Source organism: Pelobates fuscus, chromosome 8 (assembly GCF_036172605.1).
Source record: "Pelobates fuscus isolate aPelFus1 chromosome 8, aPelFus1.pri, whole genome shotgun sequence".
NCBI classification, from domain to species: Eukaryota; Metazoa; Chordata; class Amphibia; order Anura; family Pelobatidae; genus Pelobates; species Pelobates fuscus.
Genome location: NC_086324.1, coordinates 128,415,250 through 128,430,102, shown reverse-complemented (window position 1 = coordinate 128,430,102; position 14,853 = coordinate 128,415,250). Strand labels below are relative to the sequence as shown.

At 41.2% G+C, this 14,853-nt stretch overlaps 1 protein-coding gene across 1 annotated transcript in view; it reads right to left on the bottom strand.

Moving 5' to 3' along the window:
• Positions 1–13,699: 13,699 nt before the first annotated feature.
• CPPED1 (calcineurin like phosphoesterase domain containing 1) overlaps positions 13,700–14,853 on the bottom strand; it is a 144,455-nt gene continuing 143,301 nt past the window's right edge. The window contains exon 4 of the mRNA XM_063428843.1: positions 13,700–14,029. Coding sequence (XP_063284913.1) covers positions 13,800–14,029 — 230 coding nt within the window. The 3' untranslated portion in view covers positions 13,700–13,799. The remainder of the gene's footprint in view (positions 14,030–14,853) is intronic.

The following is a 14,853-nucleotide window of genomic DNA, read 5'->3' as shown; positions in this document are numbered from 1 at the left end:
CAGTGTTTAAACTAGTCTGTGGGCATCACAGATTATGTATATATATATGAGAGGAGAAGAGAAAACAGATGTAAGATTTAAACATGCAAGTTGTCAGGCAGGCAGGTATATCATTGCTATGTTACTGCAAGCTATACTGTCCAGTTAACCTATGCCTAGGGGCGGTAAGTCACTTTTTCCGCTGCCATCAGCTATCTCTTTTGGGGCCCCCCAGTCAGTACAAGCTTGCATGTAGTATAGTGCCATTACCCACTGGGCGACTGCAGGACACCAAGCGGTAGCTTGCTTTCGGCAGCTCTTGTGGACCCCTTTGGTCGATAGAGATTGCTGCCAGGCTTCCCAGGGAGGCAGCGTGCGGGTGTTCCATGTAGGTGTTTGCACAGAGGTATGTAGCATGTTCGGATCATTCCCTGTAGCGTGTAGGGGGTTTGGGCTAGACCGGAGGTGGCCCTGGTGTTTTCCTCCTTGTGGGTGCCTCACTCTTCCCCTTCGTTGAGCAAATTGGCGAGGTAAGGGGCGCTGAAGGGGTGACCACGTGGTGAGTCCACGCTGAGGCATTGAGTGATTCACCCCTGGTCAGCGATTAAGGTGTTGGGGCTGTCGTCTACCTGCCCGTCTCCTTCTTCCCGCTTTCCAGTTCTCTCCTGAGGCCCGTACCAGAGTCGCAGGCTGCTGCTCGGAGTTTCATGGGGTTGCAGTCGGTAGGGTTTCAACCGAGGTGCTTCTGCGGGTAGAGAGCCTGGCCCAAAAAGCAGCGAACAGACGGTCAATCCGCTCCGATAGCGAGGGCAGCGGGGGCCCAGGTGCTGGGTGACTTCTGCCATGTTGTGCATTGTTGGTCCGCTGGTGCAGGTAAGCTGAGTTTGGTTCCCCTGTATCGGGCTGCAGGCTGTTGTTGCCGGGATATCCCTCTCCGGCAGGGGGGAGAATGGAGTGTGCCGGGGAGACCTTCTGTGATGTAGGCCGCAGTCGGTGGAGGGATCGGCCGCCTCCCTCGTGCCGTCTGAGTAGGCCTCAGATCTATCCCACGGCCACAACCGCCGATTCTGGCCAAAGACCTGATTGTGCATCGCTGTAGCGGTGGACCCCTGTCTCTGGGGCTCAAAAGCAGTCATGGAGTGGGTCGTTTACAGGCTTTTTGTCAAGTTTTTTCCCACTTTAGCCTGGAGCTCGTCTAGTGTGCAGCCGCACAGCTTGGCTGCCAAGCTCCGCCCCCCCACCTTTATTTTTAATATAATAAGTTCCCTGGTGGTCCAGTGTCTCCCTGGTGGTCCGGTGGGTTACCTCTCCGGTCTGCAGCTCCGCCGGGTGCAGAGCTGTAGACCGTATGATAGAGGTCTCGCAAGTGTTGCCACGGTAATGCTCTGGGTGCTTGCAAGACCTCTATTACACGGTGATCACCGGTCGTGGGCTTTCTCTCGGGCAGACTGATGGAGAGACCTGGCGGCATAGAGGGCAAGCCTCCTGGCCCCCTCCTGGAGTTGAGCTAGCGGTCACGGACCGAGGGCCTGACTAATTAGTCTGCCTGACTGTCTCATAGCCCAAGGTCGCCGGCGGCCCTGGGTCAGGGCGACCCACTGGGAATCAGCCCTCGACCCACACTTTGGGAAACCCTGCCCTCAGGTGTAAATATGACAGGGCAAAAGATAATTTCATACCAGTTTTGCTTCTGAAGATTAAGGTATTAAGTAGGGAAAACAAATAAAGTAACATTGTTAGATGCATAGGAATTATTTTGTTGGAGATTTATTCATTTCAGTTTAAGAACCTAATATGTGAGATGTGTAAACAGTACGCTTAAGGAACAACAAGGAAATCAAGGATTAGTCAGTGTTACAAAAATGTACCTTAGTATATATGTGAACACATTTATATATCAACAGCTAGTTTATTTTTGTCAAAGTCACAGGACTTTAGAAAATTAAAATTATTGTATGAAAAAAAAAAGTAAAATTATATTGAATGTTCATCAAGCTGAGCAAGTATAAAAACTGAAGAGGAAAGAAAACACAAATAAAATATTCTGTGAGAGAATGGGATTTGTAATTGCTTTCCGAAGTTCCTTACACAGTTACAATTTGGTTGTAATTAAAGGACGGTTCTAAGCACTGTAACCAAGAGTGTGTCCTGCACCCTCACAAGTTAAGTAGTCAAACCACTGGAAAAAAAGGTTTGATCATTTACATGGGGTCCGATGGTTACTGGTCACCTCCTCTACGAGAGCCAAAAGCTAGCCTGAGCTTGGCACTGAGGTAGTCTGGTGGTATAGAGCTTAGGTCATTGGCTGAGCTCCAATAAAGTTTGGTTCTAATGATAAAGGTCAAATAATAATAATAACAAAGTATTTAACCAGGAAAGGCATGTTCAAATTACTCTGGTTTTTAAGTCCGTCCTGGGGATGTTACCTTAGCCCAACATCCAAGGGTTGTTACTATGTTTTTTTTCTCTTCCACTATATGTTTATATATGTTAGTATGCTTTTGTGCCCTTTTTCAAATACAATCCAATGATATTTTAAGAAAGCTGCCTGCTGTCACAGCTAGTTTTATAATGTTCTATACTAAATCTTCCATAATCATGTAAAATATGTCTAAAAAGAGAGCTGAGTGGTGTGGTAGGTTTGCAGTGTATGTCTACTTAGGTAGACAACAAACATAACACCTTTATGTGACATGACTATTGTATTATGCGAGATGGAAAGAATAGAATACAATGTGGACTTATGCATAGGTACCTCTCATTCTAAATGGGTTACTTGAGCTGTTTGAATTTTAACTGTATTTAACTTTAGAAGTTTGATCATCTGACTGAGCCATCCATATTTTAATTATACAGATTGATTGCACAAAGGTACGGAGACTCCATACTGGCTCGAGAAGTACGGGAGCCCATCAGGATGTATATCGAGAACAAGAAACACAAATTACGTGAGTAAAATAATAGAAATATGTGGATGTGATCTTCCCACTGTACCTCACAAACACACCCAGAAAAATCTAGAAAGAAAATTACAAATAGCACATAGTTACAATATGTATATATATATATATATATATATTTGTGCTCGGAATTTAAATACGTAATGGATAGTAACTGTGAGCAAAGTTGGTTGTGGTGTGCCGAAACCAACGTACGAGTGGGCCTGTAAATAAAAGAGGGCCCACCAAGGAGAATGTAATTATAACAGGGTGTAGGTGGGTGGGAACAATCAGCTGAAAGGCAGAGGTGAGTAGGGGCTGGGAGTTTAAGTAGGGGACTTACTCCTCCCACAAATTCAGGCCTCCACAAGTTCAGGCCTTTTAACTTGTGCTCGGAATTTAAATACGTAATGGATAGTAACTGTGAGCAAAGTTGGTTGTGGTGTGCCGAAACCAACGTACGAGTGGGCCTGTAAATAAAAGAGGGCAAAAAGATAAATTCGAGAAATACACACTTTATTGCATTTTTTACAAAACCAAGTTGCTGAAAGCTTGGCGAAGCTCTTTCTCCGGCTGTGGAATATATGCAGTATATATGGAGGATTTCCACCGCCCCAGTCTCTTGATGATATGGACCGGTGTGTTAGTGCTAGAGGCTGCTCCTATACGGAAGGAGTGCCTAGAGAATGCAATCGGGTTGTGTCCGAGCTTAGATAACAGAATTCTGATATGAACCATCAATTTTGCTGTGGTTAACGGGTGCCCTTGTAGTGTTAAGAGCGGAGAGTCCAGTAGGTGACCGTGCAGAGTTGACCGTAGGTGGTCTAGTACTTTTACCGGACACCAGGCATTATCAGTAGGGAAGAGAGGAATTATAGTAGGGTGTAGTGACCGGTTGGTTTTAGTTGTAGGGATCGAAAGTTGGTAGTGATCCTCTATTTTAGTGAGGTGTGATATATTTAGTCTTAGCTTCGTATCTCCTTGACAAATTACGGTGAACTCTCTAGGTCTGAGAAAACCGTAGAAAGCGAGATATAAAGCAGATTTGATCACCGTATTTGTGCCGATGTCGAATGGGGCTGTGTCAAGGAGATTGCTAAGTGACCTGAAGATAGGCCCATCTATAGGTAATCTAATGGTAGAGAGTGGAGGTGAAACCTTTGATATTCCTTTCAAAACCTTTTTGACGGGGTATGAAGACAGGAAAGGTGTGTTGTTAGGAAAAAAAGGTGAGGCTGTGGTGCTGGACCCCCGTGAGATATAGTTTAATGGTGTTGCGAGATAGTTTAAGGTGTAGGTGGAAAAAAGAGGCAAAAGCCACCATGGTTTGAATAGAGAAGTCACCTTGTAAACCGAACTCTGCTGTGAATTTATTAAATATATTAAGAGCCCTATTGTAAGTGATAGCCGTGTTTGGTGATAATGCTTGGTGAGTGAGTGCTCTAGCGTGGTTCAAGAGTGTGCTTAATCCAGGATTAGATCGTGGAACCGTGGTGTCCTGGATGGTTGTAGGTGAGCCGTTGGGAGTGCCTGAGAAAATGCCTGAAATTGAGAACGAGAAAGAGCGTCAGTGGCCGTGTTGTGAATACCCGGGATGTGAAAACAAACTAAGTGAAACTGGCCGGATGCTGCCAACCAGGTCAGCTTGCGAATCAGCCGCATGATGGTCAGGGAAGATGATCGCCTTTTGTTCACGATTTCGCAAGCTGCCGAGTTATCAGAGTAGCATTTGACTGCCTTGCCAGACCAGAGATGACCCCAGGTGTGTGCGGCCGCCACAATGGGATAAATTTCAAATAGTGCTGAGGTCTCTCTGAATCCTGGCAAGGCATCCGAATCAGTGGGCCAATGGCCCCTGAACCAGTGGTTCCCAAAAATGGCTGCAAAACCGGTATTGGCTGCTGCGTCTGTGTGGATGATGGGTGAAGAGGTGGAGAGAGGGGGAATAAACATGGAGATTCCATTCCAGTCCTTCAAAAACTTCCCCCACATAGCTAAGTCAGCCTTGGCGTGGGGGTCCAAAGAAACTGTGCCAGAGTCCGGAACTCGGTGCAGCAGGCAAAGGAGTCTGCATATGAAAGACCTTCCCTGCGGAATGATGCGCATCGCAAAGTTCAGGGATCCGAGAAGGGACTGAAGTTATTTTCTAGTGCAAACATCATTCCGCAGGAACAAGTCATCTCCCCTCTCAAACGTGACAGTTTGTCGTGGGGGAGACTAGCTCTGAGGTTAACCGAGTCCAGTTCTATCCCCAGAAAGGTCAATTTAGTTGTGGGGCCTATAGTTTTGGCTGTGGACAAAGGGACTCCAAGTGTGGAAAATAGTGCAGTAGTGCTTCTGATTGCTGTGGGTGAAGGTGACCCTGGCTCTATTAGTAAAAAGTTGTTGAGGTAGTGGATAACGGAGTGACACCTGGTGACGTTCAGAAGCAGCCAGCATAGTGACTCTGCGAAAATGTCGAACAGTTTGGGGCTGCTTCGAGAACCGAAAGTGAGTCGTGTAGAGAAGTAATATTTCCCTCTCCATTTAACACCGTGTAAGTGCCAGAGTGAGGGGTGCATGGGTAGTAATTTAAACGCGTTTGTGATGTCCATTTTGCTAAGCCAGGGTCGATTACCAGATGATATGATGGACTGTATGGCGTCGTCGATGGTTACGTACTGAAGTGAGAATTTGTCTGCTGGAATGAGTGCGTTTATGCTTGGAACAAAAGAGGAGTGCGGTGCCGATAAATCAATAATTAGACTTTTTTTTTGTTTTTGTTTTTTTGGAATATTTGTGAATAGCAATACCAATGGGGTTAGTGCGCCAGGAGGAGAATGGTGAAGAGGTGAAGGGGCCGATCATGAAATCGTTGGTGATTTCAGAGGCAATGAGAGTGTCTATGGAGACTGGGTCTAAACGTGCTGACTGGAGATTAGGGCATTCTAGTGTACCTGGGGGAATGGCTACAATACCCGTGAGAAACCCTTTAGTGAACCCTGTGGTGAGATAATCCACCAGATGATTAAGCCTGGGATCCCTTGTCTTGAGCACCACAGAGATATCACCGTAATTGAATGCCTTGTTCTCGAGTACATCCTGTGAGGCTATGAGCAAGGACACCAGACACACATCCTTCCCGTCTAGGATATCTTTCCTGATAGAGTCAGGGACGGAGTGTGCTGGTGACTCAAATGGTGTAATGGCTGTGCCCGGTGCTGGAGGGGGGAGTATAGGAGGGCATGTTGGTATAGTAGGTACAGCCTTGAAAGCGACTGGGACTACCGTGGTAGTACCTGGGGAGGAGATGGCGCTTTCCACCTTAGATAGCCTGCTATTGAGGGTCTGTAGATTGGCCAAGATCTCTGCCAGGGTATCCTGGGTGGCCGTGCTGTTGCTTGGTGGTTGTCCTTGAGAGCTAGTCCCTGGCCTGGGCTCGGGGGCTTGGTGAGTAAGTAGCCTATAAAGTTCAGCCTTCCTAGCTGTGGCCGGAAAGGGGATTCCCCTGAGCCTAAGCTCGGCCGTAATTATGGGAATAGTCCATGCTCTCAAGGACGTGGGGGTTGAAAGAGTGAGTGATTCGCCTGGAGACCCGGGTCTGGTAGGCGTGAATGGAGTTTCTTCTGTCAATTCTTTGGTTGGAATAGGTTCTTGGGACATTCTAAAAGGAATGATTATGTGAAAGATATATTAGAAGGGGCATAAGGTAAGTAGGCGGGGTATGTGGGGTGGTGTATATGGAAGAACTGGACTGTAATGCTAGATGCCAAAGCGAAAAACTTAACTGTTGAATGTTTGGATAGGTGAGGCCCTGCTAATGCCAAGTGGCGGTGAGAGGCTCTACCTATGATTTGGCTTATGATGTAGTTGCCACAGACGTGGTGGCGGGATGTTGGCCTCTCGGTGACAGTAGAGAGAAATCAAAATGTGTGGCCGTGACAGGTGAGGCCCTGACTAGCGCCCTGTAGGAGGGCATGCGAGGCTTGTAACTATGATTTGGGCGTGGGGCCGTACCTCCGTGTTGAGGTGGGGGGGGATGGAAGGCCTCGCTGGGACGGGTTTTCTGATAGGGTGCGCTAAGGCATTAGCCTAGACCCTGTAGCCAGTTCGATTGTATATTTAAGGATAAGGTGAGAGGACTGCAATGTTGTGTAGATACTAACCTTGACTTCTTGCGAATGGTATCTGGAACCTTCTGGTGGTAATAAGTGTGGTAAGTCTCGTCTTATGCTGTCCTTGAGGAAGTGTCCTGAGGCTTTAAGACAGATGACGTATTTATGCGTATCGTGGTGGCGTATGATTTGAATTGGGAGTAGGTTGTTTGTTAGGGGCGCAACGTGAGATCCTGCATTGAGGGATCTGGAAGGTTTAAGTGTGTGACTGGGCTGAAATAGATATTTGTGAGAAGGCTGGATGAGGCCTTGGGGTGACGATTGGACGTATTTGGGTATAGACGTAAGTACCTGAAGGTATGGCTGAGTACCGGGTCAGGTTTTGGTGTTTACCGGAGCCTGATGGCTGTATGACCGTATGTCTGAGTAGAAATAATAGTAAAGAATTAACGTACCGTGGGCGTAAGCCTGTGGAAAAGTAGTAATGAACTTGAGACCGTGATAGGTTTTATATGAGGTGTAGTAACAAACGAGTTGTGAACTATACCTTGGTTTGACATAAAGAAATTACGTTATGCGAAACGGTTTAACTGTGTAGAACCGGGGGAAGCCTAGAATAATACTGGAGCTAAGGGTTAACCGAAGAAAAATTCCATAGTTAACGACAGGTGTGGAGGTAAGTAATAAAACCCAATATGTAAACATTTTAGGCCTATGGCTTTATAATGCAAAGTGATAAAATACAATACCTGTTCCTGTAATAAAAGAACTTGAAATAAACAACTTTAGTGCAGAAAAAGCGAGAAACCGAAGCAGTCTGTAAAGCCAAAAATATGTGACAGCGTGATTATATGGAAAATGAATAGTACAGACGTTTATGTGCCGGATATTGTGTTTATAAACAGTATTTATTAGTATATGTGACAAAATGAAGTGTTTAATAGGTAAATATGTGTTGTGGCAAGGTCAGAGAGGCTTTCTATGTTAGTAATAGATTGGAGTGCTCTCTATTCCCAGCATGATGGGGTTAATTGGTGGGAGTCACCCCTTGAATGTTATATACCAGGTGAATGTAATTAACCAGCACTAGGGTTTTAAAAGGTTAGCCTCTGAAGACATCAGAGAGTCTAACAGCTGGGAGAGAGGAGGCAGTTAAGCCTGAGACAAAGGTACTGTGTGAAACCTGCTTAAAGTGCTGTATTTCATTTTGTTTAAAACTGGGAACTAGATTAGCTGGCCAGTTGGATAGTTAGTAATACTGTTGTTTAGTAAGTCTCCAAGTTGGAGTAGGATTTATTTTATTTTTGTTTTATTTTGTGGGAGAGCACAACCTTGTATATATTGTGGAAAGTGACAATAAACTGCAGTACTATTTTATCCTGACTGTTGCATTTGAAGTTTGTGAAGAGCCTGGCCATCCTGCCACAGTGTATAGAAACCGTACGTTTATGATAGACGTGGATATTTTAAAAAGTAGTAAAACAAATTAACTGGTTAACATAGAAAGAAAATCACAAGGCAGATTTTTAAACAAGCTAATTATATCCCCAAACTGACAAAAAAAGGTATCAGTAGCAATATGACCGAACAGGGAATATACGTAAAGAAAAGTAGAATTCGTGAAATAGAACTTAGTGCATACTGTAGCCTATTTGAATAAGAACTAGCCGAATATGGATTTAGAGCAAGGTGTTTGTGTTTTAATCGTACGAAATAGATTGGTCCTGGGTGACCAAACGGAAATAAGAGAATGCCTGTAATAATATTACTGTGTATATAAATAATAATAGATTAGGTAGTTTCCGTACGAATATGTAAAAGCAGTGATAAAGTGCCGAGCGTTCGTCTGTTTTGGCGTGAACACTGAAATCGGTTAAAAAAGCGTGTATTTGTACAAATATGATAGAGGGAGCCTACCCCTACGTTTTTAGGCCCGAACGGCGGGAAATAGCGGGGCGCTATTTCCTACGCCTAACTTACGTGAACGTGCCGGTCTCGTGACCGGAAACCGGGTACCTTGACCGGGAACCGAGTGGAAGGCCTCAAACGGACAGAGGACTGGTCAGGACGTCTGACTGCTGGAAACAGGAAAAAATTCTGGAGGGAAGCTGGACAGGAAGTGCTGGTTGCTATGGGGACAAAACAATCAGCTGAAAGGCAGAGGTGAGTAGGGGCTGGGAGTTTAAGTAGGGGACTTACTCCTCCCACAAATTCAGGCCTCCACAAGTTCAGGCCTTTTAACATATATATATATATATAGGCATATACAGGCAGATCATTGATGCTCATCAACCTCCTAGGGTATATATGATCAGGGGGTCTTCTATGGTGAATATTCCTTATATGTGGAAGAACGAAAAGTGGCCAAAAGAAATATATAATTTATTATAATGTGCTTACAAACTTATAGTGGCCAGTAGGTCTAAAACGCAAGAGATTTTTTTTAGACTGGGAGTCAGACCAAAAGAGAAACAAAACATACTTTTCACTGCCTGTTCAAAACAGGTTTAATTCCCTTAGATTGCCAATAAAGAAAAGATTACACTCAGATATAAAAGAAAGGGAAGGCTCACTGATATTAGACTCACTGATATCAGAAATTCAACATAAACAAAGATATGTTATTAATCTTCCATGCTTGTGCTGGCCCTTGGTGCAGCTAAGCACCCTGTCTTAAGTGAATTTAGTGCGGTTCCTTTTCCTATTTTTGCAACTTAATTATGGCGTCTGAAGTATTCCTTTAACTCTTATAAACCACTGATACAAGATACAGCGCTATGCTTAAATAGATAATATACATAGATAATACATAAAAATAAACCACACATTCATAAACCTGGATTGAAATCTACACAGGTTCATCAGATTTAACCTTTATTAAAAATGTGTTAGTCATTATATAAAAAAATCTTTACAAGCAAATAGATGATTTTATTACATAAAAAGACAATGAGAATGCCATGTAAAGTATAAAGGAGTATTATATTTTCCACGGTTCAACATATAGTACTGGCAGTGTTTAATTATTACAGTATAGCCCACCATTATCACCTCTGCTAAAAACGTACATAACAAGCCCATTATTTTTATAAAAGCATCAACAGAAACTGTCAACACTCTCTGCTAGGGATTTTCACATCTTAATTTCCTTTACCGCAAAAACAAACACTGCATTCTCTCCCAATGAGTTCTACTAAAACGTGTTCACATTTCTTGAGCAGATACACACAATTCTGCAGTTGTAAAAAGTTTTTCAAAATCTATACAATGGTATTGTTTGCAATGAGATTTTATTAAATGTATAGTGTCACTGATTTTCTCAAAACCCTACCAATATTAGGTAGTCTACCGTTTTGACATCTTAACACCCCATCAAAAGACATAAAATAAAAGTTTTTTTTTTTTTTTTAACCTTTTTTAACACATACGGAAAATAACTAATCACCAGACATTTAACCCCTTAAGGACACAACTTGTGAAATAAAAGGGAATCATGACGGAATATTTCTGTCATGTGTCCTTAACAGGTTTAAAAAAAAAAAAAAAAAATGGTGAAAAAAACCCAAAGAAAAAAAGTGAAACATATCATGTTTTGTAAAATGGGGAAAAAAACAACATACCAAGAAAAAAAGGTTTTCAACTGTCTAATGCATATATTTAACTTGTTAGTGTTAAAAGTTTCAATACAACTTCTGGTCCCTTATTGGAACTGGTTCTGACAACCCCGATTTGGTGGAAATTTCTCATATTCTGATTTAGTGTGCTCACATATATTGTGTGTTGTTTTATAAGGTTCCATTTAGCTGTTTTATAATCTACATATATGTGTAAAAACTCATTTAGTATCTATAAAGAATACATTTGTTTTTTGTTTTTACAGTGTTGCCTATTATAATGTGCAAGCAAGTAGTACAGCTAAGAAATTTACTAAAAAAAATATAATTTACTTTTTCCTAAATTTAGGAGTAATTTATTACTTGCATCTATCATTGTTTGTTATCGTTAGGCCATAGACTCCAAGGAGCGCAACACTATTTCAAAGCTAAAATCGTTAAAACACTGCATGCATAGGAACTGTATGTACCTTGCATAAAACCCCAAATTACAAAGAATAATAATTTTTTTATTTTAAATTATTTTATTTTTATGTTGTGGTAACATTTTGATGTTTACAAATACATTGCATTTTTTTCTGTGGATTTATTTATACTATAAAATCCCAAATTGATGTTTTGCTAAATTCCCAAGCAAAGATATGTCCCATACCACTAGGGCCTGCACATGTTTCCCGTGTTTTTCCAAATTAGCTTACAACAGTTACGGTTCTGAATCGAAAGAAAAACATTATAATTTTAAAGTTTGACATTTTGATGTTTGCCTGATGTTTCACTTTGGGTCATTTGTAGTAATCACCATAGAAGGTAAAATATACATTATTTTGCATGCTCAAAATTCAAAGATGTGTTTATACATCATATATTTTTACATTACTTTTTTTCTTCAATAATCAGTGACCCAGTGATATAACATCTAATAGCAGTTTTTAAAATGTATATTATTTTTTTTGTATAACCTAATACCTTAATGTATATCTACAGTCATCTTGAGAAACTTGCCATTAATTTTTCCAGCTACTTACATTCTATAATAGGAAGCTGTATACTAGGATAAGCCAAGTTACACTGTTGATATTATATATATCTGTAATATATGTGAAATAGCCACCCTCCCAATACATATATCATTTATATAGTCACACAGCTGAAAACAGAAATGCGTTCAGCATTCCTCACATCTGTTTTTGCTGTTGATGCAAAAGCAGGTAAAAAGCCCTTCCAATTTTAAACATCTGTTAAAACCTCTCTGATAAAACCACCGCTTCAGGCAGAGAATTCCACATCCTTACTGTTCTTACTGTAAAAACCCTTTCCTTTGCCTTAGACTAAATTTCCTTTCTTCCAATCTAAATGTGTGACTTGTAAGGACACATGAAGTATATATCTCAAAGTATACACTTACATAATATTTAATTTTAAAAAAAATTAAACAAGTTGACTTTGCATACCCTGAATTTTAATAGCAAGTTTGTTACCTTTCTGGTTTACGATGAACCTTTCTGTTACATATTAGTTTGATGCCATGTAACACAACACTTATGGAAAACCTTGGCATAGCATAAGCTGAAGAGTGCGGAATTTGGAAGCCCTGTTTAACCAACAGTTTTTCTGATGTCTCAATTCTGGGGACACTAGAGAAATGTGTCAGACAGGCACGTATTTAAACATACTCTCGCTGCACAAGAATAACAGGGCATTGCAGCCAGTCACAAGCGTTATAGTAGCACTATGTGAATGGGAAGCCAAGCATGCCTTGTTTCCTTACGTCAGGTCACTAGTGACACAAACTGTCACTGGATCACCAGTTCCATTCTCCCTACTGTCACATCAACATACTTACAATAGGTGTATACTTTGAGGTATATGTGTTTGCTTAAATGATAGCTGCAGACACATAAAACACTATTAGCTTGCTTATTTTTCCAACAGGATTATAAAAGTGCAGATTTCAGTAAAAATTGGCACTTTTATAATATGGGGCAGAAGTATCTCCATGGCTATCACTCAGAGAAGTATCTTGTCTTACTTATGTTATATTGTAATTGCTAATTGGTCATCAGACCTATACTAGTACATTTAGTACCTTATTTTTCTCCCTTTGTTTGTTTTATATATTTTTTTGTTTTATATTTTTGTACTATTAAAAGTTAAATTTAAAACTTATCCCACTCTATTAAGGGCACTCTAAGCTTTTCTCCTCTTTCCTGTTACTACCTTGGTAGTTAATTGTGGGTTAACCCCATTTTTTGAGTGTTTTTCCCTTAGCTTCCACCTTCTCTTTTTTCTTCTATCACTCAGAGAGCTATGTTTTTTTTTTTCGTCTGCTTTCATTAGCGCCACAGAATAAAGAGAGGTAGCAAGTGTGCCGGCCTGGAGAGGGTCTGACAACACAGCAGAGCTGTGATCACACGCACGTGCACTTGTAGCTCGATCACAGTGAGAAGCCACTGACTGGTCAATTCTCTTGCCCAGACTAAAAGTGAAGACTTGCAAAGGCCTGCAACTTTGGAAGCTGTTTTATCATGTACATCCAAAGAAAACTTGCAAAATGCAACACGTACATGTTTTCTTTGTAGTATATCTACTAGACAGTGAAAATAAAAAATTCAGTGGCGTGTTCCTTTAATCTTGCATGACACAGGACTAGTAGTATTATGCAAAAATAGTATCAGGGTTGGTTTTTCAAATATATATTGGCAGAACACAGCAAAATGTTCAGAGCTGTAAACAAAGACTTTTCTATGAAGGATACATGCAGATATATAAATAAAGCCTTTTCCAGTCTGACAACTCGAGCAGTTGAAAAGTAAGATGGGGGCTTTAAAGTCCCTCTATTGAACACAGGCAGCAGTGATTGTGGTGTTTTAGTTTAAATTTAAGTTTACAATGCATTAAAATCTAATCTGTATATATGTCCAAAATTGATATGTATACATGCCATTCATGGAAAGACTTAAAAAACCCTTTTCCGTTCCAGTGAAAAGCTAATGTTTTGTAGATTGTTCATATTAGGATTTTTAAATGTGTAAAAAAAAAAAAAAAAAAAAAAAAAAGATTTTTGAGGACAATCTATAATTTTTCCCAATATTTTCCCAATAATTGCTCTGATTTTTTTAAAATTAAACAACAAAAAATAAGTCGATTTTACTTTACATAAAGCACTGATTACTTTATTTGGGATTCATTAAATCCATAAGGTCTTGCTCAATCCCCTTAGTGTTTAGTTCCTCTAAACTATAGTATCTATGTATAATCTTTTCTTCAGTGACAACAACCACACGCACACCGTGCTGGTCATCTCCAAGCTGGCATCCAATAGCCGAGGTCACAACCATGTCCAGATTTTTGTACAAGCCTCCTGCATTCCTATGGTAGTGTCCAGAGAACACAGCTTTAACACCTGCAAGAGATAAAGAACATATTATTAGAATAAATACAAAGCCCTTAAAGTCTTACTCCTACCTCCATGATCATGTCTGTTTTTACATCTGGCCATGAAGCAGGCATGAAATGCTGGTTATACAGAGTAATCTGCACTTTTGTGCCGGGGGCTAGTTACAGCCTTGGCACACGTAACTTAGGCAACCCAGAATGTTGTTCCATACTGCCTGTTAGTCCTGTAAAAAAAATTACGTCTGTCATCAGAACTTACTGCGCATTGGCGACAGATGTAATAACCTTCGTCACTTGCAGGCAACGATGGAGTCTGCAATGTGAAACCCTTTCTCCCTCCACTACACATTACATATTAATTGAGCCTTCCCTCCGTTCCTCTTCACATATCATTATTAAATTGTGCTCTCCCTCTGTTCCTGTCACTTAGATTACTACACTGAGGACTCCCTTTGTGCACCCCTCCTTCTGTGCAGCCCTTTCTCCCCACATATTATCGGCCCATGAATTTGTAAACAATTATACGCGGTGACGATGGAGAAGGTGTGGAATGGATTGGGGAGAACTTGACCTAGCGCTGGATTTAAAGTAAGTTTTAACCAATTTCTACTGGTTTTTATTTATTAAAACATCGGGGAACCAAGTGACAAGTATCCAACGGTGCACTTTAAACCCAAAAATATAATAATAGAATAAGGCTTGGAGTAACTTTTTGGCCATAGTAACCAATTTAACCCCTTAAGGACCAAACTTCTGGAATAAAAGGGAATCATGACGTGTCACACATGTCATGTGTCCTTAAGGGGTTAAAACTGAGGCAACGTGCTAAAT